The following is a 27,841-nucleotide window of genomic DNA, read 5'->3' on the forward strand; positions in this document are numbered from 1 at the left end:
AAAGGATCAAAAACATACATCAAAAGGAATTAGTGCCAACCAAGGGCATCATTGTAATTGTTTTGAAACATCAGAAGTCCGAAAAAAGGCAAAAAAGTGAGGGGTGTGAAACGTTGTTTGGTCATCAGAGGTATTTTATCCGGCTTAGCACATCAGGCGTAAGGACACGCAAACATTCTCCAGCGACACGATCATCTGACTGTTTTTTACAAGCTGAAACATATAAAAAGACAGAAAATTGTGTTATTTAACGAATTAATGTATAGTTTGTTGCAGTATAATTGATAAAAATTACCTTAAAAAAACTAAATTATTTTTCACATAAGAAAATTGGCCTGTTAATCTAAAATAAACATTAATTGGATAAGCTGATAGAAGTACTAAAAAGGTGTGGAAAACAGAATTTAAAAAATACACTCACATTTGATCGCATTCTCACTCATTCGTCCTTCATTGGTTTCTTTCCGATATACTTCGCAACCAAACCCATCTAGAGTTTTAGTTTCATTTTTGTTCTGTACCTTTTTTTACATTATTTCAAACATTTAGGTTCCACTTTCATTCACAGCTTGTTGTTTTTCGTATTTCGTACGTCATTCCCGCGTTTCGTGTTTTTTTTCTTATTTTGTTCTATCGTTCAACCGTTATAAACTTTTCTTAGCAAATCCTCTGTTTTTTTTTCACTAATCTCAACGAATTTCATTCTTCTCGCTTCACTACTGCCCTTTTTATATCGTACATATATTTTCTGTTTTTTTCTTCCTTTTTCATTCTGTATATATAATATATCTTCTTTCTCTTTTCTGCTCTCCAGCTTTTCTTTACTCTGTTTTACAACAGTTTACACATTTCTTACACTGTCTCTGGTTTGTGGTTTGTTGGTTTGTTTTACATAAAATCTTGTATATAGTACAACACGTTTGCGATTGTGTGGATAGCTCATGCAAATCGCACTACATACTGGTTCGTTCATTTCTACTCCCTCACATTCCCACCTATCGCCAGGCGCTTGGTTCTCCCTCGGCCCTGCTAATTCGGTTCACATCTTTACACTAAATAAATCGTTCCTAATCATTTCTCCACCCAATCCGACCTAATAGCGTCACACACTCGATCAACGTTTCTTATACTCTGTTTTGCATTATGGGATTTAAGGAGTCAAAAATAAAGGCCAACATAGACACTATATTACAACCGACCAAGGTCTTTTTTTCGACTCTCAAAGCTCCTTTTTGGCGGATTTGCACCATTAATATATTTCCTATATGACATTCGGCAAAAAAGACTGCAGGACAAGACTGTTACTCACGTGTTAGGCGTGAGAGTGAATGTTGTGATTGTGTGGCTGCTGTACGGTGCTGTGTTGACATTTAATGTTGACCCCCAAAATCCCGTATTAACCTGTGATATCCTTTCCCTTTATTATCTCACACTGTACTTTATCATCTCAGCCTAGCTGAGCCCTATTCCTCACTTTCTATCCCAAATTCATTTCGTACAACCGTTCCGATTTTACAATATACAGACAAATATGCTTAACAAACTGCAACCTCGCACACGGCCGGTGGCACACACACACACACCTGTTATAGCGTACGTTTCAATTAAACTCTCCTCTTGTGTGGCTTTTAATTATTGTTTGTGTTCTCTTCTTTACTTCTTTCTGCTTTCTCCCCCAGTACGCCCACATCAAATCGAAGCGTGTTTTTTAGTTAAGGATATGATCATCCACAAATAGTCAGACTTCGGATCCGGGAGGGTCCGGCCGCGGTCCAATCACAAACCATGTTTATCGGTCATGTTCCTCGTTTTTTTTTCATTCGACAATTTTGACAACGACTGCAACATCAACCACATACACACACACACACGTGCTACCACCTAAGACTCCTTGCATTTTCTTCTATGTTTGGGGTTTTTATTTCTTATATCTTAGATTCTCTTATGTGTTTTGTTCGTGTGTATAATAATGTCAACATCAAATTCTACCCTCTTTTGCTCGAGACCCACGCCACGCACGACTCTGCAACTCATGTATGTTTTGTTTGTTTGTGTTTTGTGTATAGTAGTAATTATGCGTTACCTTTTACCTTTTGTATAACATACATACTTATTTACATAACACATTCATAGTTACACAATAGTCTCCTGTGTGATTTCCCTCTTGTTGATCAGTTTCCATCTGCTATATTTGTTTCCCACTGCCCTGTGCCCACTGCATACATCTGTCTGACCACCCTACACGGTTGTGTGTTGTTTTGTGCTGCTCCGTATTTTGGTTTAAATTTTAGTTTACGCGCTTTACTGTGCGTGTTGTTCCTTTTTTTTGTTTCTTGTATTTTTGTTTGTGGCTAATAATTTCATGCGAATCCCGAAAACAAAGTGATCTTCTCTTTGTAGACTTTCTCGACAAGCCGTAAGGTTTGAAGCGCACGATTGGACAATATCCTGTACACCCTTTTTGTTCACTGCTTATAAAATTGAACCAGAGCATTTGTTTTCTCGTATCCATTATTCAGAAACAAATCACATTAACACAATTTTCAACTACGTTCTTATCGAGTAGAATTGTCCCTCAAATTCTTGTTCGTTCTGGGCGATGCAGATGCGAACAGAGAATAATTTTAGATCGTCTCAATCAAATCGTTGTTCTATTCAACATTCTCACTATCACCAGCAGGCCTTCGTGTTTAAATGTTTTTCTTCTGGTTCTTCTAGTATTTTTGTGATGTTTGAATAGTTCCTGCCTCATTTTCTTGCCTTCGAAAATTGCGTAAGTGTTTATACTACTTCACTTGGTTCGCTTGCATTGTGGTACATGTGTGTTTGATAGGTGTGTGTATTAGTAGTAACCATTTATTGTTTCACTTTTGTTCTTTTGTTTTCTGCAATTAACATGCTGAGCTGTGTTCTGCTGCTGAACATTCCAAGGTACTTTAAATCAATGTACCGCACCAAGCATATGTACACACCATTACCCTCACTCGTGCTCAGTGCATATTTTGTTGTTTTCTCTTCTCCCATTGGGTTTGTTTGCTTAATCATCCATATAAAACATCTACATTACACAACAACGAAATTATCTGTACTGCTTTTTAAATACCGGATGTGTAAGTTTATCTGTGTATGAATTTTGTGTTCTTCTCTTCTGCAATATTTTCTTTCTTTTCGTTCTCTATTGATTTTTTTCACCAGCGCGTGTCGGATCGTAAATCAAACACTTTACGGCTGATTCTAACTGGAATTGTTCCCTCTGCTATGTATTGTATATCACCTTCAACAACATTGTTTCTGAATGTTTGGTCATCTCTTAACGTCATGCGTGAGAAAGCGTCAACTTAAACACATTTCGTCTCACGAGATTGAATAATCTCTTTACGAAACATTAGCGCAACCATCGCAACAAGAACGTACATTTGCTGTATAGGTAATACGCGAAGGTTTTCAACGATACTACGGAACATTGTGGGAACTGAAATGCAAGAAGAGAGAAACAGTGAACCGCCCCAGCTGTTTGAGTGATTGTAAACAGTCCTTGGTATGTTTAATGGCCACAAAAGAACTTAAGTATATGTACACTCACGTAAGATCATCTCGTTCGGTACACCAAAACTTCACACATAGTCAATTTCCTGCTGCCTGGCGTCACTTGTATTGTAATAAAACATGATAACGCAAACTGTATTACAGTCTTTCAGATATACACTAATGCTTGCATACTACGGTTTAAGTATTTCAAATCCTTTCATCGTCCCATCGGGTAACATAATCTGCACACGCCACATATGTGATCCAAACGATTAAAATGTCAACGCTTGTAAGCTGACCAGTAAAGACCGCTGCCTTCCTCTCTCTCTACTTTTGCCTTTACCTTCAGAATGCATTATATTACATTTCCTGGCACAAAATTATTCATACTCACTTGATATTAATACTTTCCTGCACATACGGACACACACATTGAGAGGCTAGGCGTGTGATTAAACTGTCGAAATTAAAATGAGCTCTCTTTTTAAAACAAACACACAAATTAAAAACAAAACTGGGCTACAAGAACCAACAGCACCAATGCAGGAGGCAAACATCTTGCAGATTAAAAGAAAACGCTACGTAAAATTCCCTCTCTATGGCACACACATTACTTAAATGCAATCATTATCTGCGATAGAACAATCGTTCGGCGCTTTAGCGTCCAAACAAACACAGACCGTGAAACAGTTCTTTAAAAGTAGCATGATTCGTCGTTCGTAGTGGCTAACGCCAATCAAATCCTACAGCAACACAGTTGTGGGTTTATCGTCGTCATGCATGATGTACCATATCCTTCGATGGGGAAGGAGACGCTACTGATCGAGATGTGATGTGTCTGTGACCGATCGCCGACAACGCTGAAGAGGGCTAACGAATAAAGTATCGTCCATAGCCGGGACTACCGTTTGGTCAGTTTGTACTGGGATAGGGAAACATCGTACGATCTAAAAGAAAAAGTTTTAAATGTTACATAAAACTCATCTCCGTACGCCTATTTTGAGAGTTATCCGAGTGTTCGCTTTTGTGCGCTTGCATTTATATACGAAATTAATCCTACGAACATACCTGAGCTAATGCTGTTCTGCTTCGGTTTAGGTGGTAGTTTTGGCGTCGTTTCTCCAGGCGAAAAGCGTGGCGAGATGTTTGTACTACAGTAAAGCAATGTTCATCAACATTAGTATACTTATCTACCAAAACCTTGCCTCTCTACTAAATACGCTTTTGGAAATCTACTTACCTGGCCCTTCGACAAAGTACATTCGGCTGTTGTTGATGTCCCGAGCTGGGCGAATTCTGAACCGATTTATTTTTTATCGCTGATGGACTGCTACCAACCGAGGTAACAGAGGAACCGCTAGGACCGCTGGAATTCATCGTCGTCCCACTACCACCACCGACCGTATTCCCCGGAACCGTTACAGCACCGGCTGCGATCGTCGACAGTCCCGAGAGCGAGCTCGAGGTGGCAATATTGGGAATGTTTTCCTTCGCCGCACGATCCATCGCCGAGTTGCGACGCATCATGATCGTGCTGGTATGCGGCAGCATTAGCAAACGTTGTTCCATGCTGCTACTGTTGCTGCTACTTGCCGTCGTTCCGCCGATGCTGTGCTGATTGTGTTGGTTTAAATTGTCCCTCGTTAGCGTCGACGAGGACGATGACGAAGACGCCGATTCATCCTTCTGTATGGAGCGTGTGTAAAAAAAATATGAAATTATTGTAGTGTTATAATGCGTTGCTATTTTCGTGCCATCTCCTGCTCACCGTATGCAGCGAGGAATGGTTCCAGTTGGAGCCGTCCATTGGGAAACCACCACCGGTGGTAACGCACGCTCCTGGGCTTTGCGTGTAGTTGAGAAGTAGCGTCGTACCAGTCTGGCCAGCTACACCGAAATGGTAGTGTGATTGGGGATGAATCCTTGGTGGTATCGGAGGTGGACTAACGTCTCTCGGTGGTAGCTAAAAAAAAAAAGCAAAGCAAAAACAAGCTCAGTATTCATCTATTCCGTGCGAACCGCCGCTTCGACAGCCAATTACCCTCGGTGCATCCGGTGCCTGCCGTATTTGAGACGACTGGGACGATTCCATGGAAGATTCTTTTCGTTTAACCCTAGGAGGTAGTGGAGGCGGCATGGGTGGTAGGACATTATGTGTATTTGGTACGTTGACGTGCGGTGAGATCGGTATGGGACCAAAGTCGGCATTGTTCGGCAAACCGCCACTACCGTCACCGATCGCACCAACACCGGTACCGGTGCTGCACTGATGACACGGATGGCTGTTACTGGCGGATGGTGAAGCGCTGCTGCTACTGTTGTACTGGATCGGGTAGGGATGCACATTGGCCGCGCCACCAACACCATCGACCGGCGTCGTGTCCGTGTGCTGCGTTGCAGATGCATGGTGATGGAGGTGATGATGCTGGCAGGGTGAAGTCGTTCCCGCGGTGGGATGATTATGCTGGAGTTGAATTTTCGGACTGGAAGGAAATACGGGCGAATGTTCACAGGACGATGGCCGTCCAGTGGAATTCGTTGACGGCGGTGCGCCACTGTTACTGTTTGCTGTACTGCAGCACGTATTGCCGCCGCCTGGGATGGTGTAAGTAAAATCACAGTTTTGATTTCTATTGTCGGAAAAAAAGGAAATAAAAAACGGTAGAAAAAATGTGAGCACAGTGCAAAAGCAGGATGCGCCGTCATAAACCATCGTCGGTACGTACTTGATAGAATTGGATGTATTATGTCTAAAGTTACTGCTAGCACTGTTTGCGATCGATGTTGTAACTGTTGCTGTGTTAGCCAGTGCTGCGGTACCGGTGGTGTTGCTACCACTTCCTCCGTTAGCTCCCGGGCTTCCACAAGCATACTGGGGAGGTGGGGGTGGTGGTGGATGCAACGGTTGTGGTTTGTCAGTCCGTGGACTGATCGCTGGTGGAATGTCGGGATGGGTCACCGTCGACGAAGCCGTTTGCTGTTGCACATTTCCATCGTTGTGCGATATTGAGACAATACTGGCCGCCGACGATGACGTCACTGAGCTAGCAGTACCGTACCCCGAGGCTGCAAATGAAAATATGAAAATTAGAAAACGAAAAAAAAACATCCGCAGCACATCTGTAAGAAGCGAACGAAGTGGGTTACCTTCACTGCTGGAACCACTGTACAGGCTGCCTCCGATTGAGTAGCTGGAGGCACCAACACCCATTCCACCGGTTCCGGCAGATGGTGCTGTCGAACAGGAAGAGCCCGACGAAAGCGTCGTCATCGAGGCGGAAGGATAGCGCGGACTCGGCAACAGTTTGCCACCGTTGTAGCTACCGCTGCTTTCCGACAGGCAGCCACTTCCGGCCAGCAGCTGGTTCGTGTTGGTCAGTATAATACTGTCCGAGCGGCGCGGTATCTCCGGTGCCATTTGGTTGTCCCCGCCCGCCGTCGTTAGATTCGCTATCGACTGCGAGAAGCTCGGCTGATAGTGATGAGGATGATGGTAATGGGGGTGATGATGGTGCAGGTACTGCTGCTGATGTGAATGGTGCCCACCACTGTGATGTGTGTACTGTTGCGAGCCAACATTACCGCTTCCCATGCCGCTGCTGCTGCTACCTCCGACCGCGCCACCTTGTTGGCCGTGGTAGAAGGTGGAGTGTTGCTGCTGCTGAAACTGTTGTTGCTGCTGTTGCTGAAGATGTTGCTGCTGCTGCTGGTAGTAGAGCGACGACAGCGAAGACGTCCCGGAAGATGACGAGTGTATGTTGACGGAGGCGAAGATGGAATAGTCATGTACGGACGAGGACGATGAGGCCGGTGGCGATTGTTCGCCCGTATCACTGTTTGCCAGCAGGGACGTTTTGCTGTACGGTAAAGTCCCGGGCAGTGTCATCGACGAATTGGCAGAACTGTTGTTACGCCTCGACGACGGCTTGATACCGGGGGATTTTAATGGAATGTCCGGCCATTTGCGGGGCTACAGAGAGCACGTGGGATTAAGTTTCGATTACTTGCTACAAACTTCCAACCCAATCCAATACTTACGAATTTCAAAGGCTGACGACAGTTTTTCGGCTCTATCCGCTTGCTTTCCTCGTACAGATAGTTTTGTATTTCCGTTATGCTCATTCCTTTAAAAGGGTCTAAATGTTCTAGGAAATGCTACAAGAAAAACACAACAAAGTAAATTAATTTGACCCAGAGACCCTGATCAATCTTTGACCATTAAGCTTACCCTTATGCTAGGATCGACTTTTAAACAGTATGGTTGATTCTGATATTGCTGTATTTCGCCAGTGATTTCGGCCACTCGTCTTCTCTTGGAGAAGTTGATCAACTCGGTGCTGGGCAGGAAGTCCGGATTGCCTTCCTCGATGTGCAGAATGTTGGTGAGATACATACCGAAAAATGGCACACAGGGAGGATTGATTGAGCGCAGTTTCTCCTGGTACTTCTTAAAGTGCGAATTATTCAGCTCCCGACATTCGCCCAGCACCTGCTGGTGACGCTTCGGGATATCTTCGAGCGTGAGCTTGAGCCGGTGAACGGCCGCCCCTTGAAAGGCGGACACGATCGACAGCACACCGTTGAAGTTGTTTAAATCCTGCAGCACCATCATCACCTCGATTGCACGGCTGGCCATCGCGACACGCTCTTCGAAGTTTTCTGCCTCGATTATCGATTTCTCGATCCACCGCGTAAACTGAAAGGGGAGAAATGGGGCATTAGCAATTTGTGTGAATAAACCCTTTTGTACTATACGATTAGACTCCTGGTCGTACTTACATTTGTGGTGTGATGCATTATTTTCAATAAATTAGGACTAGTTGTTTCTTTATCCTTCCCCGTCCACACCGAGCCAACCAGTTCGGAGGGTTTGACCTAATGGAATAGAAATATTTAAGCGAATCGTATCTTTTATCGCAGCCTTTTGGCGCCCATTTACTTACATTCTTGTACATTTCAAACTCCAGCAGTGTCAACTGCCGGGCCAACTCTAGTGGATGCAACATCAGCAGGTTGAACTCATTCTCACTGTTCAGTGGCAGATGATGCTCAATCGCCGGCGGACTGTGACCAAACGCAAACGTTATCTGCCGGTGATTGTCCTCACTTTCGTTCTGCAATCGAACAATACATCAGTTTGTCATAGCATGGCAGTGAAAATCTTCTCCACCCCTAACTTACCTTCCGCTGAACGATCTTCATCACCGAATCAACCCACTTGCGCATCGATTTACCGCGCACCGTTTCCAGAAACCTTTCAAGCGACTCGAGCAGCTCGCAATCACGCTCAAAGTCGTAAAAATGATGATCGACCCAGTGTCGTAGCACATTCAGCACACGGAACTGTACCGGCTGCACGTACTCCTTCTTGTATCGCTTCCAATCCTCCCGCTGGGAGTTCTTGTGGAATTTGTCCGTATCGCCACCGGCCAGTTCCTTTTCCGCGGCCGGATCGTACACGACGGCCGGGTCGGGAATGTCGAAACGTTCTACCAGCAGCTGTAACAACTCCTTCGGTGAACAGAACGATCGGTACGTGGTCAGAAAGGTGCGCACAAACATTGGATCGGCGTATATGTGGTAGGTCAATCGTTCGATCAGCTTGCACAGTGTTGCACCCTTGATTAGCGGAACACCAGTTCCTTCGCGCTCCTCCAGCACAATGTTCGATGGACTGTCCGGGACGGCAAACTTGTAAATTTCCGGACTCGGCAACTTCAGTGGATGTTTCTTCTCGATATCTAGCAGGATACTGTCCAAAATACGCTCCAGCATCGACTTTGTGTTTAGCATTATCAGATCTGCCATCCAGTCGTTCTTATGCTGAGCGTTCTTGGTGATAAGTACAACGCTCTGCTGCTCTCGGGGTGAGATCTCGAACGCGTGCTTCAGCTCGTCCGTGTCGGGCCGGTCAATGATTTCCACCTTCCGCATGAAGAACCGCTCCTTCTGCCGGTAATCATAGTTGTTCCCCGGGACAATTTGGCGCCGCGCTTTGCACAGCACCAGCAACCCGTCGAACAGAAACACCTTGCGTTCGGTTTGTCGCTTCCCCGAGCTCAGCTTGGCCAGTGTATCCTCCCGGATGAACTCGTTACAGCACTGTCCCACGTCTTTGTCCCAGTGTTCAACCGTGTTCTGAAGATCGCGCGTTTTCTCTATCGCCGATTGCCTCCGTGCACGGCTGTTCACTCTGGTAAAGTATTCTCTGCAATGCGAAAAGTAGGGCAAAAATGATAAATAATCATATCGGGACGCAACTTCAAGCGTATTTCGTCGATATCGTCAACTACTCACTTTGGCAGGAGCGATGAAATACTCTGCAATTCGCACTGCAGCGGTTTCAATAACCCTTGCACCTGCTCAAAGCTCTCTTTGTCCTCTTGTGAGGGACTCAGCTGTAGTAAAACCTTAATGTAATCCAAATATAACTGCGCATGCCCGATGGGCCCTAATAGTAGTTTTGGTAGGTAAAATTTGACCGCCTCCTTGAAACCATGTCCGGCTGACATCAGTGAACTGGCCTGCAAAAGATAAAACAAGTGCAAATATGTTTAGAAAAGCATTCTTCTATTGGTCAAAGTAGAATATTGGGGGAATGTCAAGATCAGATCGATAACTACTACCTCCGGTCGTGCTAATAAATTGGCTAGTGCTTCCTTTGCAATCACCGATGTAATATCCTTTGCATACTTTGCATACACGTCGAACTCAGCCGCTTCTGCCAGTTCTGCAAGAAAGATAAAATGATTACTATCCACCAATCCAACATGAGTGCAGGCTGTGCGTTATCCTACCTTCAAAACAGCTACCAATACACGGTGGCGTTTGTTCCTGGGACATTTCTATCACATCTTCGAGCGATCCCAGTAACGTCACCGAAACTTCATAAATGTCTATTATGTTGGAAAATATTAAATCCAGCTCCTGTGAAAAGAGAGTATGAAAGCGAAACGTTAATATTCAGTCGGTTTCCTAAACATATGTACAACACCACAACACCGTACACTTACTTTTGGATCCTTAACTATCTTAACTAGCTCCTCCCGGAATACTCGGATGATCATGTGCAGATCCCGTTGATACTGTTTCTCGTCGTGGATAAGCTCCTTTACGACTTCCTCGTAGCTGAGGCTGGCACGGGGTGTTGGCGGAAGCGGACTCGGTGCCATCGAGTTGGAACTTTCGCCCTGATAGAACATATCCATCAGTACCTGTGCAAAGGATTAAAAAAACGAAAGGTCAAACAACAGCAACACCCACATTTTACCAATCAGTAAAACATCCATCGCGATGGAAGCAAGCAAGAGGGATGGGGATGTTTTTAAAACACTGTTGCTGTTTATGTACAATAAAAAATAAAACGGGGGATTTTTCTTCTTGTTATTATGCATATTGATGATGGACATTTGGAAGGATGATAGTGAAGCAATATAATTAAATGGATTTTAAATCAAAATCATGCAAACCACAGAACAACACAAAAGCAAAATATACACTGCAAATGTGTGTAAACAAACTTTTTTTTCTTGCAAATAAGTATGTTCATGATAGCGATAAACATTAATGCGAGCTTCTAAATAAACTACACAAAGGAGAAAAAAATAAAATTACAACAGAAAACGTTAATTGCATAGCGATATGATTTGTTCAATTGCAACATGCACTAATACTAAAGAATATGGCAAATTAACAAGGCAATTTCAAAGTACTAAATCAAACAGAGTGAAAAAATCAAATAACAAAACACAGAGCCAGTCCCAACGAAACAGTGTAAATATCACGTCGAATTCTAATAAGGCGCCATATCTGCTTCGTATAGCGGGATTAAAAGCTTTCAATATCCTTTCAACTGGTTGGTACATAGATTAAAGAACAAGTAACTATTTTTGAACTTATACAAAGGGGAACCGAAAGAAGGATGTAACAAAAACAAACTAACTACCGTAAATTCAAACCACAACTAACTTGAATGTACAGTATAAATTACTTATCAATTCGGAACAAATCCCAAAAATTCATATAATGGAAGTAATTGATAATTGCTACATGTATGAGTTAACATAGTTACTACGTACAAAAAAGCGGTATAATTTAAAGTTAACATAAACCGAGTTGATTCTCGTTGTGGGGTATTTAACAAATCATATTATATTACACGTAGATTCCGTTACAGATTTCTTCTAAAAGATATTTTTTATCTTTGACTTTACATGTTCCCAGGAGGTAAGAATACAAGTGTCAAGAAGGTAATGCTTAGGGAAAAGTTTATTTATTATCAAATCCGAAGATATATCACAACAGCTGCATAGTATGTCCGGAAGGTAAAATCGATCGGTTAAAAATCGGTTAAGTTGATAAATCGTAAAGAAAACGTGCCAAGTTATGGTTTTTTAATCTTGCTTGGATCGTAAGCATAAAGCATACCATTCTATTGAAGAATTTCGATCTTCTTCATTAAAATGCTAGAACTACAAAATAGTTTCATTCACGAAATGTTCAGTCTTATTGGTGGCAGCTTGAGATCTATTGAAAATGGATAGTTTTACTTCCTTTATTGAACCTGTAACAAACACCTTGAAATAAGTGATTTATCTTATAAATATATTTTTAAATTGTAGAATCTACTGATTAACAATTAATGTGAATGTAGGCATAGCTAAACTATAACGCATTAAAGTCTATTTTTCAAAATATGAAAAGATGCACTACTAAGGCGGTCCCAAATCGAACAGTTCACATACGTTCGTATCATGAGACATAAACAGCAATGGGAGCAAAATAGACAAAATCAAATAAACTAAGGCATAACATAACGCAAATAGAAAAGTGGCAAATCTTCAACAAACAAATAAATATCTGTACGCAGAAAGTTACTACAGAGACAATCGGTGGAAACTTCTTAGACACTACTTACGTATCAACACTACTAAAAAGATATCGAAGAACTATTAAGAGACATATCGAGACGGCAAAGAAGAGAGGGACAAATGAAGTTGTTGATGTATGAACCATAATTGGTATGAACGAATGACAACAAAAAAGGAGCAAAGGAACGTTGACAGTTTTTGGCCAGTTTTCAAATTTACTGCTTTTAATCTTAGTTCATCTGACACGATGGCCAAACACTAGACTAGCCCACAAAGGAAGCGGAAAATGAAAGGACGTGATACATAATACAACATTGTTTTATTGCTTTTAGTAAGCATAACAAACTGGGGTTTTTGTTTTAAATGAAAGTAAAATAATTTAAGGATGGTGAGGAAGTGGATAATAAATTGTAATACATAATAATGAAATTGGACAATCTACGTACCACCTTTTGTTTTTTTGCAGATTTGAATTTAATGGTTTTTTTTTGTGGGAAGTTCGAGAGTTTGTGAACGGAACGCGAGCAGTGATTCAATCGGTTCCGTCGTTTTGATTTTGTTTTTGTTTGATTTCAGTTTTTGGGTGTAGATTTGAAGATTGTTATTTTTGCAATGGTTTTGATTTTTTGTTTTTGGTTTGTTGGGACAGCATGAAAAAAAACATAAAATAACATTTTGTGACATATAGTAAACCGAGAGCGAGAGAGAGAGAGAGAGAGGGAGAGAGAAAGAGATAGAGTTTGTAAAGTGTGAGTTAGTTCAAAATTTTGGCTGTAGAAAGTAGAATTAACCAATGGTATTGTTTAAACGGCACAGAAGGAGTAATACTACATTACAAAAATTAAATCATAGGCTAATAATAATCACAATAAACACTGTTAAAACACAAACCAACAATGTAACCTGCTTCAGAACTAAAGAAGAAGAAAAAAAAACAGAAGATAAAACTCAACCGTTAGAAAAGCCGTGAAACACGTGTTGACAAACGCACGATTCTATACAACGCAGAACAAGCAACAGGTATTCACTTCATGTTTCAGTTGAATTATTAGTCACATATTACTTATCGTTCATGAAATTAAAAGCTGTTTTCTTTATGCTATCTTCCATGAATTCTATGTAACAGCTCACAGATTCTAATAGCGTTCAGGTTCTAACGTTGCAACAGGCAAACAACAGGCGCTTTATCGTACAGAACAAACAAACCGAAAAAAAAATTCATCCACTGTAGCCGCTCGGGGTTTGAAAACTTCGTGCAATTATACTCGAGCTACTCTAGTTTTGCTAAATGATTTACCCATAGTGAGCACACTAGTACAAAGCACTTGGTACGATCTTTTTTATCCAAAAGTGTTGATGAAAAGCAATGGATCTTTAAATCGAACGCCACGGCTCAATGAACAATGAATTTACTTAATATTTTCTATGTAGCAGCGTACTTTAATGGAATGGAAAATTAACGCATTCGCTCCTTCTCTGCTTGCGAGTATATGTACAAAATATGTAAGCAAAGCTAGCAAACAACATGACTAGTGAAATGAAATGAATGAACTTGAATGATTAAGCAGCTGCATTTGCGTAACATACTTCCAATGGCAGAGTTTGTTGTTTCGTTCTTTTCGTTGGAAACAGATTGCACAAGTTTGTTCAAATCGTAACGGTTTAGCAAACGAACGTTAATCTAAATTGTAATTGTTAAATTACATACTAAAATTTGTATCAATTGTTTTGAATAAAACAATAAAATATATGATGTTATAGTTAGAACATTTAGATGTGATCAATTTCCGGCTAGATTGTGACTGTATATGTTGCTCGATTTTTTTGTTTTTGTTTTGGAAATGTGTAGCACTATTACAAAAGCCAAAAAACGTTACACAATCCAATGAACAAATAGCAGAGCAGAATAGAAAATAGGAACAAACTAAAAAGAATAAACAATTAAGAAAATATTTTCTTTAAAAAGAAATAGAAGCAAAGATTTAAAAAAAGTAAAGGATAGAGTAAAAAAAGGATAGGTAAAATAAAAAAAAAAGAGGAAAAGCCAACACTAAGCAACAACGAGAAAGAGAAAAACCGAAGAAAGAGTGTTTGCTGTGTTCTGAGTGAAAGAAGAGAGATACAGAGTACAGAGGCGTAAACAGTAGCAAGCGGTATGTGGAAAATCGTGCAAACCTTGTCAGCGCACATGGCGACCTCGATGTCCTCGCGGGTAATTTCGATGTGGCGTATGTTCTTCACATAATACCCGGCCAGCTTCAGTATGTCGGCGGATATGTACTCGAGAACGGCCACAAGAAACAGCGATACGGAACTGTCGATTTTGTACTGCAGTACCTCCTGGAAAAAACGTTCAGAGAAAAAAAGCCCGTATCGAAAGCATTAGAAATAGAGATGACAATAACAACTCTTAAGTAAGTTTCTTTTCACTCAAATAATAGTTCACAGAAAATAATAAAAAAAATAAAAAAAATCTATAAATTTGCCAACCTCCTATGGCTATAGCCATAGCCTTTTTTGGGAAATTTAGCAAAAATTAAAAAATTGTTTTATTTTAATGCGAAATTGTTGCAATAAATTTCTTTTCACTCAAATAATGCTTTAAAAGAAGAAAAGAATAAAAAATAACAAAAAAATAAAAAAAAATTTCAACTCGAAAATTTCATAAGGCTTACCCCTTGCCATTTTTTGAGCAATTTAGCAAAATTTTATAAATTGATGTATTTTAATGCGAATTTGTTGGAATAAGTTTCTTTTCACTCAAATAATAAATTCACGGAAAATAATAAAAAAAATTAAAAAAAAATCTTTAAATTTGCCAATCTCCAAAGGCTATAGCCTTAGCCTTTTTTGGGAAATTTAGCAAAATTTATAAATTGATTTATTTTAATGTGAATTTGTTGAAATAATTTTCTTTTAAAAAAAAACTTTATCTTTGCACATCTCTAATTTAGAAGTGACGAAAACGAGCGAAACCGCCTAAATGTAGGCAACCGTTAGCACAATACATACCTTTTGCAGTAGCGTATGGACACGATCAACTGGTAGTACCGGTTTCTTCTTCTTCGATTTGTCTATCGTTTCGCGTGCCTCTCCTAGTGCCCACCTATCGATCGGGTTCGGAAAGGTACGGCTGATACGTTCCTCCACATCCTGCCGATTGAGAAACAAAACAAATACCAATGAACGATACGCTCTAACACTACGCCCACAATAGCATTTCATGTCAACACGGGGGGAAAAGGAGGTCCATACGGTCAGGGACAAGTGAAACACCACTGTACCACAGTGAATGGGTACCCCAGAAAGCGAAGTGCTTCCTGCCGCTCGACACCTGGATGACTTCTGGCGGCTTTCACTTTAATCGAAGCGGGAAAGGAAGAACAAGCAGCGACAGAAGCCGCCCGAAGTAGGATGTTCTCGGGTACTACACAACACGCCGTTCCGTTCCGTTGCCGGGTGTGATGCTGTGTCTAGTGCCGTAGGGGCGTATGTGTTATGTGCATGCCACTGTCATTCCATTTAGTGTGGATCCCTCGGGGAGCCACCAGGAAGAGATGAAGTTTTACGCTTTCCTGGCAAAATGTAAACCGTGGCAAAGCAGGAAATGTCAATTAGGACATTCCCAGGCACTTGGACGGTACACGATCCTGTCCTGTACACGTTTCGCCCGCACTTCCCGTGCCCGTCCTGGGCGATTTCCTCCACCATTCAGGACCTTCTTTAAATGTCAATGGTACTGGGTTGCACAATATGGCAGGCACCGCGTCGTGTTGGCAGCTTTCACTCTCTTTCCCTGTACGGTCGGATCGGAAATGGGAAAACGCATCTTTCTTCTCGAGGTCGCGCCAAACCAACCCACTCCCTGTTGTTGCATCATATACACAATCCAACTGGCGTGAGATGCATATTCTGCACATGTAAGAAGGGGGGGGGGGGGGGGGGGGGGGGGCGGAAAACGGTGGTAGAAACACCCGGGTCACTTTCATACTTACCATTACCGTGTGCGGCGGTGGCTTCGCACACAGTGTCGCTAACAATCGCAGGCATAGGCTTTCGACGTACAGCAATGCATCCTCCCGGGCCTGCAGCGAAGGATGCACCTGCTCCAGCACCTACGTGAAAATGGTAAAGCACAGTAAAAACAAACGTGAAAACCATGTTAACGGCACACATCCTCGACTATGCCCCGAGTGGGTGTGATTTGTTGCTATACTACATCATAATTAAATTCAACTATACTGATTATTTAAGCCATCGGAAAGTAGGTCATTTTTAGAGGGTTTTTTAAATACTCCCGCTTATATTGAATGGGAAATGTGTTTGATCTTGGATATCGAAAATTTATTTGGCTTCAACTGTTATATTGAAATATATTTTTGTTGTAATTACACAGTCAACCCCCTCTTAATAAGCTCTAGTAATAAGCTCTAGTATAATAAGTAATAAGCTCTTCAAACGAGTTTTTCGCATTTAAGACCATGAAATTATTTTTTTTCGATTGTTGAACGTTCAGAAGCTGCTTCCAATGGAAATCATATGAAGTTATATTAATACAAAGTAAAAAATTTCCCCGAACAAAAGATCAACCTTAAATCACTATTGATTTACCTAACTATTAATAGTCATTTAATTATCCATTCGGCAAGTGTAACATGGATGATTTAAGTTATGTTAATTTTCCCTCAATTAAAATGACAATCTAAACCTTAAATAAGGGAAAGTTCATGCACCACTGCATTAAAAAAATATTTAAAAAAAAGTCTTGACGCCATTTTTCTCCATATGTCAAATTAATTACAATTTTACAGAGATAAAATTTCCGTTTTTTTTAATGTTATTTCATCAGACTGGTGAACAATTTGCTAAAATCGTATGTACAATTTGCTCTTTTTAATGAGCATTTTTTGGGAGTGGAACAGATTATTTCGTGTTTCAATTAAATTACATATATAAGAGACAGCATTGAAACAGCATGAAATCATTATAAGAAGAAGTAATTAAATTTTGAATTAAATTCCACTAAATAAGCGATCTATCTGCCCACCAACTCCAAAAGCCATAAACGACTCACTTAGCACCAATCGGATCGATTTTTGTTTAATGTTAATCATGCATGTAATGCACCGGCCTTCATCATATCATCAAATTCAAACACGTCCATACATATCTCTCCTGAAACAAGGCGGAACAAAACAAACGCTTTCGTCACACCGATAAGCCCTTCTCACCGCAGCAGCTTAACGGTTCTACCTAAGGTCTTCCCCGTGTAAAGAAGAACGGTAGTACGCAGGGAGAAGCATCACGGGAAAGCAAAAAAATCCCCATGACATATGACGCTATCTCCAAACGGGGCAGGCTGGGTGGTGGACAACGATGGTTTGTACGGAACGAAGATAAACACGAAATTGCGCTTGGTTTCAAAATATGTTTTGCAACGCTTCGGCCGATCCCGAGTAACGAATGCAGATGGTTGAATGTAGGAAAAAAAAAACACATACAGGCTGCCCTGGGCTGGAAGCAAGCAACGTGTGTGCCACCAGGGAGCAGAGACTGACTCAACAATCAATGTTATTCGAATTGCCAGTGAGTCACGGTGGATTTGAGATAGGACCATCCTGATGCGTATACGACGAAGGTGGTTCCATGGTGTGGATTGAGATTGCGCCACTTGCAAATAATTTGACACCCACCGAATTGTAGGTGTAATGTTTGTTTGGTTCTAGCTTTGATTGATAAACAATTAAAAATCTTAAATTGTCCGGCAAATGTACATTCAAATGTCATCCCTTATTAAGCCAACGCTACGTACATAGTTTGAATGCGTACAGTGGAACGTCGATTATCCGTGCTCATCGGGACTCAGCCCTTGTCGGATAAACGAATTTCACGGATAATAGGCACAACTTTTTTTATTCATAAAAATTAGTGTATACGAACGCGTATTATACACTAATAATGAGCGGATTTTTTTAAATATAGTTAGATGTTAATTTTCTTAGTTGCACTTTGCAAAATAAATATGTTCAATTTTTTCGAATTTGAGCAAATATTATCATTCCCTAATGTGGGGCGGCCCACACGGTGGTGCATGTGAAAAACGGCGCCCGTCCACACGACAGGGACCGGGTTCAAATCCCATCCGGACCGTCTCCCCGTAGCATGGACTGACTATCCTGCTACGTGGTAAAATAAGCCTTGATACGGCCAGGCAGTTCTAACCGAGCAAAAAAAAAATATCATTCCCTAATGAGACTTTTATTTCTTGCCATCATCGGTTTGGCAGCTAATATGTCAATAAGCGTTCCGAACTGTCAATTTCGAGCTGCACGGATAATGGTACAGCCGGATAATCGGTACTTCACTGTACTAAAAACTTAACTTTCACAGAGCTAGAACAAACGGTCTAATCTGGAGTAATTATCAATCACACGACAGAATAGCTTTAGACAAATCAATACAGAGCTTTAATTAAGTCTCACTAATTTATTTTACGTTTTTTCTGTTTACTGAATAAGTAACTTTTTTATTGCAAACGTCATCTCGTGGAATTCCCAGGATTATTTAGGCATATTTCTATCAAACTTTTAACGTACTTTATATTAACTATCAGCTCAATTTTAAAGCATAATGTAAGAATAAATCTTCGTTTTTGTTTTTCACGGATTTTGAATTACAGTGCAGCACCGATTATCCAGGCATCTTTTATCCGGCTGACCCATTATCCGTGAAGCTAGAAATTGACAGTTCCGAAGGCGAATTGACATATTAACTGCAAAATCGATAATAACAAGAAATAAAAGTATCTATAGGGAATGATACAATTTGCTCAAATAAAAAACAAGAACAGATTTATTTTGCAAAGTGTAAATAAGAAAATAAACATTTTTTTTTCTCGGCTTTTAACGACCTTACAGGTCACGCCGGCCATTTCTGGCTTAGTAGACTTATTTTTACCACGTAGCCGAATAGTCAGTCCTTGCTACGGGGGGACAGTCCGGATGGGATTTGAACCCGGCCCGGCCGTATGGACTGGAGGCGTTTATCACATGCTCCACCTGGTTTGCTTTTATAAAGCAAAATAAACATTATGCTTTATAAAAAAAAGTCCACCCATTACACACTAAAAACTAATATTTATCATTTAATATGACTGTGCCTATTATCCGTGTTATTCGATTATCCGGCAAGGACTAAGGCTGGTGTCATTGCTCGGTCGTATACGACTAGTTGCAAGGCAAATGTATGGGATTTGACAGATAAGGTTGCAAGGCCAATTTGGTCGTACGACCAAATCAAATGATTTTGATTTGGTTGCACGGTCGCTTGCAACAAGTTGAACTCGCTTGTATAAACGCGAAATAGGTATTATTTTCTCGGCGTTCATGTAAACAAATTGTTTTAACTGCCAATTCAAAAAAAAAATCGTACGACCAAATCGTACGAGCAATGACACCCCTTGCAATTTGGTCGTACGATAAAATCGTATACGACCGAGCAATGACACCAGCCTAAGTTACAATGAGCACGGATAATCAGCTATCCACTGTAATTTATAAAAAAAAAAACAATAGAATCGTTTTACACATTGAAGGAAATCATTTGGGAACAAAAGTAGAATTTATTCAACGAAAACCCAAAGCTTCTGTTAAAATTAATTAAAATTGTTCGATATGAAAGAGAAAATTCTTAATATTATTAAATTCATTACGAATTTCTTCAAAAGTTCATCAGTTTATTGAGTTCAATAAAACTGCGAAAGCTCATAGGCCACATAAACGCGGGACAGTGGTGAATGTGATAAACAGCGCCCGGTCCATACGGCAGGACCGGGTTCAAATCCCATCCGAACCGTTTTCCCCATAGCAAGGACTGACTATCCTGCTACGTGGTAAAAACAAAGTCTAATAAGCCATAAATGACCGACAAGACCTTAGTTTAGTGGTATGGATGGACAGAGTTGCCACCATATGGATGGACAAAGGAACGATGTCTAAGTTGCCCAAAAGAGTCTTAAATAATTAATAATTAGAAGATTGCACAAAATTTAATTAGGAACATTTAGAATAACTTTCCGAATCCGTATCTTTGAAGAAAACATCTTTTAAACCATTATTATTATACAACAAAATTACTGAACCGGTTAAAACACAGATAGAAACTTACCTTCCGCAACGATGAAATAAACAAACCCCTCCATTTGGCCGCATTTTCCGCATTCTCGAAATCGTAATCAGCCGCATCCGTGATCGATACATGCGAACTGCCAGAGAACATACTTTAGCCTTCGGCACCGATCCAGTGCGTTCGCCCAAGCAGACACATATATAATCCCGTGCTTGTCGTATGATTTCTCCCCGGTGTGAATTAATGTGTTTATGGATTTAGCAGGCTTTTTTGCTTTCTGCCCACCCACACACTCCCCCCGTGTGTGTGTTGTTGCTGTGCCGCACACTGTTGTTTTGGAGTATTTTTCTTTTCCTACCCCTGCCCGTTTTAAACCTCAAGTAGGCTACCTTCGTTGCTAGGTGTTACAGGACTTCCTAACCACCTACATAGCGCACTGCGACGCACGTTTTTTTTCGATAGCATATGCACAGTTGGATTTTTTTTTCTTTACACACACGAACACTGTGACCTTTTGTTAAATTTTCACTTTTTTTGTGAGATCTTTAGATCAGACTTTTTTTTTGTAAGTGAGCGGTACATCAGAGACATTGGTTGTTTCGACGGATTTCTATAGGAACTGGATCACACAACACACTGGTGCATCTGCATCCGGCTGGTCGGATGGTTTGTTACACTTTCCTATTGCACTTTTGTCGTATCGTATAAACACACAGCTCCCTCGTAACGCACAAACACACACGCAACAGAATTTTGCTACATGCTAGTAGCGATACACAACAACGCAGTTTGCACACAGGTGAGGCGAGATGGTGCGATGTTTTCTCTCAGTGGCGTGAAGTTTTACGCGATCGGTAAGGGTTACACGTGATGGAGCCGCAACCGGCACTGCTGTAACATGATCCACCACCAAACATGCAAACACAACAGAACGGAGCATCGGTCGCACGTCGTTCGTATCATCCGTGGATGGTGGAACCTGCCCGCTGCACCATTGTCGCCGAGTGCATCGACGATGCGACAACACTGACAGCACCGCTGCTACTACTGCTAAGCGCCATTAAAACCACTGCTTACTTGTTATTGATTGTGGGCAGCGATAAACATTTTCACTGTGTTGGTGAGATGATAATTCGCGCGCAGCAAACATATAGAATAGACAACAACAAAAAAAAAAGGGGAAATTATTATTCGATGCTAAACGAAGCTATTTCGCACTGCTAATTAAGAATCCGGACATTTTTTTCTAAATTATATTTATGTCTTGTACAATATAGCACGCATATTGTGTAAAACTAAGTTCACAACCGACCGTACACCGTGCACCTTCGTTTGTGATGTGAAATGCGATTAGTTAGCACACACGGCGTCTTGCTTCTCTTGCTTTCCTTTTCAACTATGCAATTGCTTCTTGCGTGCGCGTATACGTCATCGTGCTAAGAGACACACTAGGCACAATTGTTTTGTCAGCTTGTGTGGTGTTACTTTTTCCCCACCCGCAGGCAACAGCAGTACAATAAAGGGTGGCAAAATCAAACATAAAACAAACATGAGAACATCAGAGGAAAATCTATGGTCGGTCTGATATCTTGGTAAGAAACATAGATAAAAACAACACCAGGAAACCAATACACTTACGGACTACAGGGTGGACAACATTTATGCATTGCTCGTTCTCTGTTGAACAATTTCTTTTTAACAAAAGGATTCATAAGCATTTGATATTAAGTTTTGAAGAATCAGTTGCTTCACAATTGACAGAAAATTACAACTATACCTCAACATAAAAAGAACGATAAATACGACACAGGAAAAATTATTATAGAAAGGAAAATTATTGAACTATCGAAAGCGTACTCAAAAAGAAAGGTAATTGATATGATAAAACAGTAGAACGTCGATTTTCCGGGGGCGGATTAAACGTGCGCCGAAAATGGACAGCTGTTCAACCGTGGTGAACATTTGTGCTGATGGGCAGGTTGGTTAAAATTATTAAAATCACCAAACGACATATTTGAGATGATTTCATTTTACGTTCTAAATTTTTAATTGTTTTTTGATAATAATTTGCATGATCTAGAATCATTTTTAACATCAAAAGGACTATCACAGAAAACCTTTTCATTATTCGATAGTTCGAGAGAGAGAGTCGAAAGCTTTATTTAAATATTTTAGAGGAAAAAAATAATAGAGAATTCTTTTTGAATAGTATATTAATTGATCTTTTCAGTATTTCCTTTAAATATGTATTGAGAATGTATAAGTTTATTCCATCAATTTAATTTTTATATTCAGTGAAGACCATGAATTTTTAACGGTTGCCGGTGAGAATTAAAAAAAACTGACAATTTGAGCAAAATAACAACTATCAACTGTCAAGATCAAAATCGTCGTATCTCGAGGGGGTCGTAACTCGGGGGACGCCTGTATAGTATATAGATACTATATATGATTTATCTAGATGTATAAGTGAAATTGACATTCAAACAACTTTTATCCGTGGAAATCGATTACCCGGCATCACTCCGTCCCCGAGCACCCCGGATAATCGACGATCGATTGTATATAGATATTCGTTTCAGCCACCCTGTACATATCCTGCCTGTCTGGCTGTGAATTTCGGAACAGCCTACTACAGAAGCGAGATGAAAAAGAGCACGACAAATCATAAAACACACGTGCAAAAACACAATCACATATCAAACAGTACTTCAGTAGGCGTTGTAGTACGATTGCAACGGTATACGTCGTTACCGCAATCTTGTCTAGTCTGTCGCTAATGTTGCTGCTATTGTTGGTTGTGTTCTAATTTCCCAGACTTTGAACCTTGTACCTTGGTACCTACGGTTCTGAATACACACCGTACTGTAACTTCTTTACGTTTAATTGAATGTTTTTTTTCTGCTAAAGCAATCAATCTTTGATAAATGATAAGTGTAGCTAACTTTCAACGTATATTCCGCAGCAAAACAAAATCATTCCCACAGCCTTCTCACTGTGCAAATTCATTTTCAGCTCTCATACTCATTTCATGCTTGTTGCTTTTGTTTTTGCTATTGATAACTGGTATGCTCTCGAAGAAGAAAAAAAAGAAGTTTTTTTTCTCACGGATACGCATCATTAAATAGATGCCCTTATCATGGTCATGGCCCAACACAACAAACAACAATAACAACACTGGAGACACATACCCATACATTCACGCACTATTTTGGGGGGTTTATGCTTCTGTTGTAAGTGCACACACACACACGTACGCCTTGCATTGTGTACTAACGCGAAAGATTATCATTGAAAGGTGGATAAGGAGACGCGAATTCCATCATGTGAGTATTTTGGATCCCTTGTAAAAGATACGGACATACATCAAAGTTGAGAGGAAACACCCGCCACACCGAGCAAAGAGGAAGAAAAACAAAACATACAGCCTTCTGGTCTTCCACCCTGCGCTCAAGACAAAATAAATGCCTCTCGCACACCGACGTAATAACACACGCGCGCACCGAAGAACGCACACCCACACACTGGCAGGCACGCAATCTAATTCTAATGCCCTTCTGCTACAGCACACGCACATACCGATACATGCAGACGCTCGCGCAACCTATGTTTTAAGTTGCTAATAATCATTGTTCACGAGACGAGACAAAACAAACTGTTCGTGAGACGCGGTGTAGTGCACGATTTACATCGTCGCACAATATTTGCATTCATCTTCACCGTAACTCACTCATCACGAACAATGAACGCACACACGGAGACAGACACTCATTAGCGACGTTTAGCAGCTGCTGCTGCACCAGACAGCACCAGACGAGACAGATTTTGCTTCATCTCGTAAAAAGTGTCTGCCTCTCCTTACGCCACCCAAGCCTACTTTCTTCTTCACACTACTGCACACGTTTCTGCGCGTATTCTTAAGCAACTAACAGTTAGGAACAGTCGGCTAACACCATCACAGTATGCCAGACGCAGGACGAACGACATACACAAAAAAAAACAATTGTTTTCCACTGGACATAATCCGTATGTTTCCATCACTCCTTGTTGGGGTTCCGGCCCACCCACCATTCGCTTCCTTCTTTCTTTTTGCATCTTTGTATTGAAATGATTATTATTATCTACACACAACATTTCACACACATTCATTCTCTTTCTCTTTTTTTCTCGTTTTTTCTCTCACGCACACACACACCCGCAAACATACAAGAGCGCACACGATGAATATAGAGATTCGATTCTTTGCAACATACATACACTAACGCAACATCGTACGCACGCACGTACGCACGCATAGCTTCAAATCATTCCCATCTTCTCTTTCCTTCTCGAATTCCTTCACACACAGGCGCACTCCCTGTTTTTCCTTCTCTTCCTATCATTCTAATGCAAGAAATCGCATACATTCGACACAAGATGATATCCTTTCTTTTCGATTATGCTCATCGAACGAGATAAACCAAAAGAAAAACCTTTTTCCTGTTCTGAATTGTAGTGTAAAAATCTAAATTCATAATGCTACCGTATGTCTTCAAGATTTAAAAAAAACACGACACTATTTTTTCTTTTACTACACTGTAGTAGGCTTTGAACTATGAACGGCACAAAAACGCCATATCGTTATGATCGCACACGCTTCTATTGTTCTTTACTTTTGGAAAATCTTACAAAACGAATCGCCAATTTTAGGGGTAAAAAGCACACACCGACGCATTCACGACTTCTCGTAAATAACAGCACACATACGGCAGCTCTTCCTCTCCCTCTCTCTTTCTCTCGCTCGCACACACGCGCGCACACCAATACGGTCGTTAATCGATCAACAGCAACCAACAACACGCAAGGGCACGGTCAATGATAGATTTTCTTTTGCTGACGGATTTTTTTTTGCTTCGCGTACCATCTTTCACTATTCTTCTGCACTTCTAGGATAAATATTGTACCATCGCTTCACGTTTGTTTGCTTTTGCACACAACAAATAATCGAACAGGCAACAATCTCAACCATCATATTCGGCACTTGAAGCATCGCACACACTACACCGTTTTCGGTGGTTTTACAAAGGACATAGAAATATACCAATGTTTCCAACCTGTAACATTCGCACAACCCGGAAGCCGAAAAATGTGTTCCGCATCTTCACGATGGCAGGAAAAGCACGATCTTCAATTTCGTATACTTTTCTGTCTCGTCTACTTTTCCTACCCAGCTACGGAACGCACGGTACAGGGAAATTGCCTACTGTATGGGCCGCGCCTGTGAGCTGATGCTGCTGCTATTATTGTTACTGATGTTTCTTCTTCAACAGAATGCAGAACCGATTGCAACGTTGTTTTGAATTACAATGTAAAATACAAGCAGTGAAACACTTCACCTTGCGTATTACGTACACTAGCTTCGATGCTATTTTCCTGCAAAATCGCTTTTCTGATGTGATTTTTCGCGTTTTCTTTCCTGTGTGGCCACCACCAACTTCACTCGATTTGGGGAGATCAAAACAAAGTGAGTGTACATAAGGTGGGTGCATGTACCACACTGTGCCAAGAGTGATAGAGAGGGTGCCACAGTTTGACAGTCGAAGGAATGAAGGAGTTTCGAGATCGTAGCTGTTTTATGCTTGCTTTTGCAGCCGATAAACCCTTCTACTTGTCGAACGTGCTGTATGATAACATGTTGACCATATTAATGCAGTTCCAGACCGTTGGACTCTTCAATAAACGGATTCATCGACATCTTTTTCTTGCTAAAAATGGATGTTTGCGAAACTTGTTGAAAATACCTCCCAATCGTTCACTTTCTGCGGGTCAGACCAATGTCAAATTTAAAAAGGACGTAAAGTAGCCCGTTGAAATGTTATTCCAAATGTTATTGGTTTTTACATTATTTTAATTTTAAAACATATTTTAATAGCTTTATCTTTGTTGTAAAAAAGGCGCAGAAGTTCGTAAACTGCCAAACACAGAGGAGTTTTAAGTGCTGTGTAATCTCAAAGAAACTTACTAAATATTTTCTAAATGATTTCCAGCATTTAGATAGAACAAAGGCAAACCAATGTTTGATAGCTAGTTCTGAACATATTTTTCTATTAAAATGTACCAGCGAATAAATTTAATTGCATTGTGGTGAAAAACGAAGTGCTTGTACTCACCTCCGCTATATCGATCGTGGGCGAAAAAACAAAAGCTGTTTTGGAATTTCGGGCGAAACCGGCAACGTCAACGCTACACCACAACAAACCATTATTTCTACCTAAAGCACGTGTAGAACCGATCGGTAGCATTAATCTGTAATCGTAAATAAAATGAACAAACAGAAACGTAAATCAAGTGTGGCAAGTGCCTCAGCTACAAATGGAAATGACTCGGACATATCGGACTACGAAGTGGAGTGGCAAATAAAGCCCACGCCAGCAAAGGTTACCAAGGCAGATTTGTTTCCGCTGCCGACAGCGGTTGAAAAGAAGCTACAGAAATCGGCACGGGGAGGTCGTGAAGAGTCTTCTTCAGAGGACGACAGCGATGATGACTCTCGGGAAGGCTTGCCGACGTTAACCGCCCAACAAATTGCTGGCATTCTGGAGACGATAAAGAACAACAAACGTTTTGTGTTGATTGTGAAGAACTTGAATTTCTCCACCACCAAGGAAGAAATCGCAGAGCACTTCGATCAAGCCGGTCGTGTGAAAAGTGTACGCATACCGAAGTTTCGTTCGTCTGGATTTGCGTTCGTGGAAATGGAAAATGCAGAAGCTTTTCAGGTAAAATGGCGCTGATTTTTCAATCGTATTATTATTTCAACTGAACGTTATATCTATCCCCACAGAAAGCATTTCTGCTCGACGGTTCCTTTCTCGATGGTAGAAAAATCGACGTCGACCTGTCGGAAAGTGGTAGCAAAAAGTCTGCCACTCGCAAACAGCTGCTGGAGAAGAAAAATTACGAAATACGAAAGCTGCGCAAGAAGAACAAAAAGAATGTTAAAGCAACGGAAATAACGCTGGTGCCAGATCCGAGCGTGTTCCAGAAGAAGGTGCCACCACCGGACCGATACCTCGACAAGGTGAAACCAAAAATGCTTACCAGAAAGGAAATTAAACAAGTTAAGAAAAAACAATCGCTACGGGCGAAGTTTAGGAATTTAGAGAAGAAAGGAATAAAGGCGTGAGCGAGGAGCACGGTGAAATACAAAAATGGTGTTCGTTTTACTGTACAATATACCTACCCCAAAAAGAAGGAAACTAAAACGTTAAAGCAAAGGTAAACATTTAATGTGGTTCAAAGTTTTTAATTTTCTGCGAGATGGAAAATAATAATTT

General features: G+C 40.8%; 2 protein-coding genes across 3 annotated transcripts; one reads left to right on the forward strand and one right to left on the reverse strand.

Moving 5' to 3' along the window:
• Positions 1 to 494: 494 nt before the first annotated feature.
• LOC125763893 (protein son of sevenless) lies at positions 495 to 21,637 on the reverse strand. 2 transcript variants are annotated; one of them, XM_049427573.1, is made up of 20 exons: positions 20,565 to 21,637; positions 16,394 to 16,513; positions 15,411 to 15,551; positions 14,574 to 14,738; positions 10,542 to 10,742; positions 10,326 to 10,455; positions 10,155 to 10,258; positions 9,826 to 10,052; positions 8,710 to 9,736; positions 8,472 to 8,642; positions 8,308 to 8,403; positions 7,757 to 8,224; positions 7,567 to 7,683; positions 6,676 to 7,498; positions 6,255 to 6,594; positions 5,570 to 6,158; positions 5,297 to 5,491; positions 4,769 to 5,214; positions 4,597 to 4,679; positions 495 to 4,475 (listed from the first exon to the last, which is right to left on the reverse strand). In XM_049427573.1, exons 1-20 carry the CDS (start codon positions 20,673 to 20,675, stop codon positions 4,441 to 4,443), a joined length of 5,589 nt encoding a protein of 1,862 aa, XP_049283530.1. In that variant the 5' UTR covers positions 20,676 to 21,637; the 3' UTR covers positions 495 to 4,440. The 2 variants fall into 2 exon arrangements, with proteins under 2 accessions (XP_049283530.1, XP_049283529.1); XM_049427572.1 differs by having other exon boundaries at positions 10,152 to 10,258.
• A 5,085-nt stretch (positions 21,638 to 26,722) lies between these two features.
• Positions 26,723 to 27,725, forward strand: LOC125763976 (uncharacterized). The gene is made up of 2 exons (XM_049427724.1): positions 26,723 to 27,283; positions 27,349 to 27,725. Exons 1-2 carry the CDS (start codon positions 26,828 to 26,830, stop codon positions 27,688 to 27,690), a joined length of 798 nt encoding a protein of 265 aa, XP_049283681.1. The 5' UTR covers positions 26,723 to 26,827; the 3' UTR covers positions 27,691 to 27,725.
• Positions 27,726 to 27,841: the final 116 nt, after the last annotated feature.

The sequence above is a fragment of the Anopheles funestus genome, chromosome 2RL, assembly GCF_943734845.2.
Source record: "Anopheles funestus chromosome 2RL, idAnoFuneDA-416_04, whole genome shotgun sequence".
NCBI classification, from domain to species: domain Eukaryota; kingdom Metazoa; phylum Arthropoda; class Insecta; order Diptera; family Culicidae; genus Anopheles; species Anopheles funestus.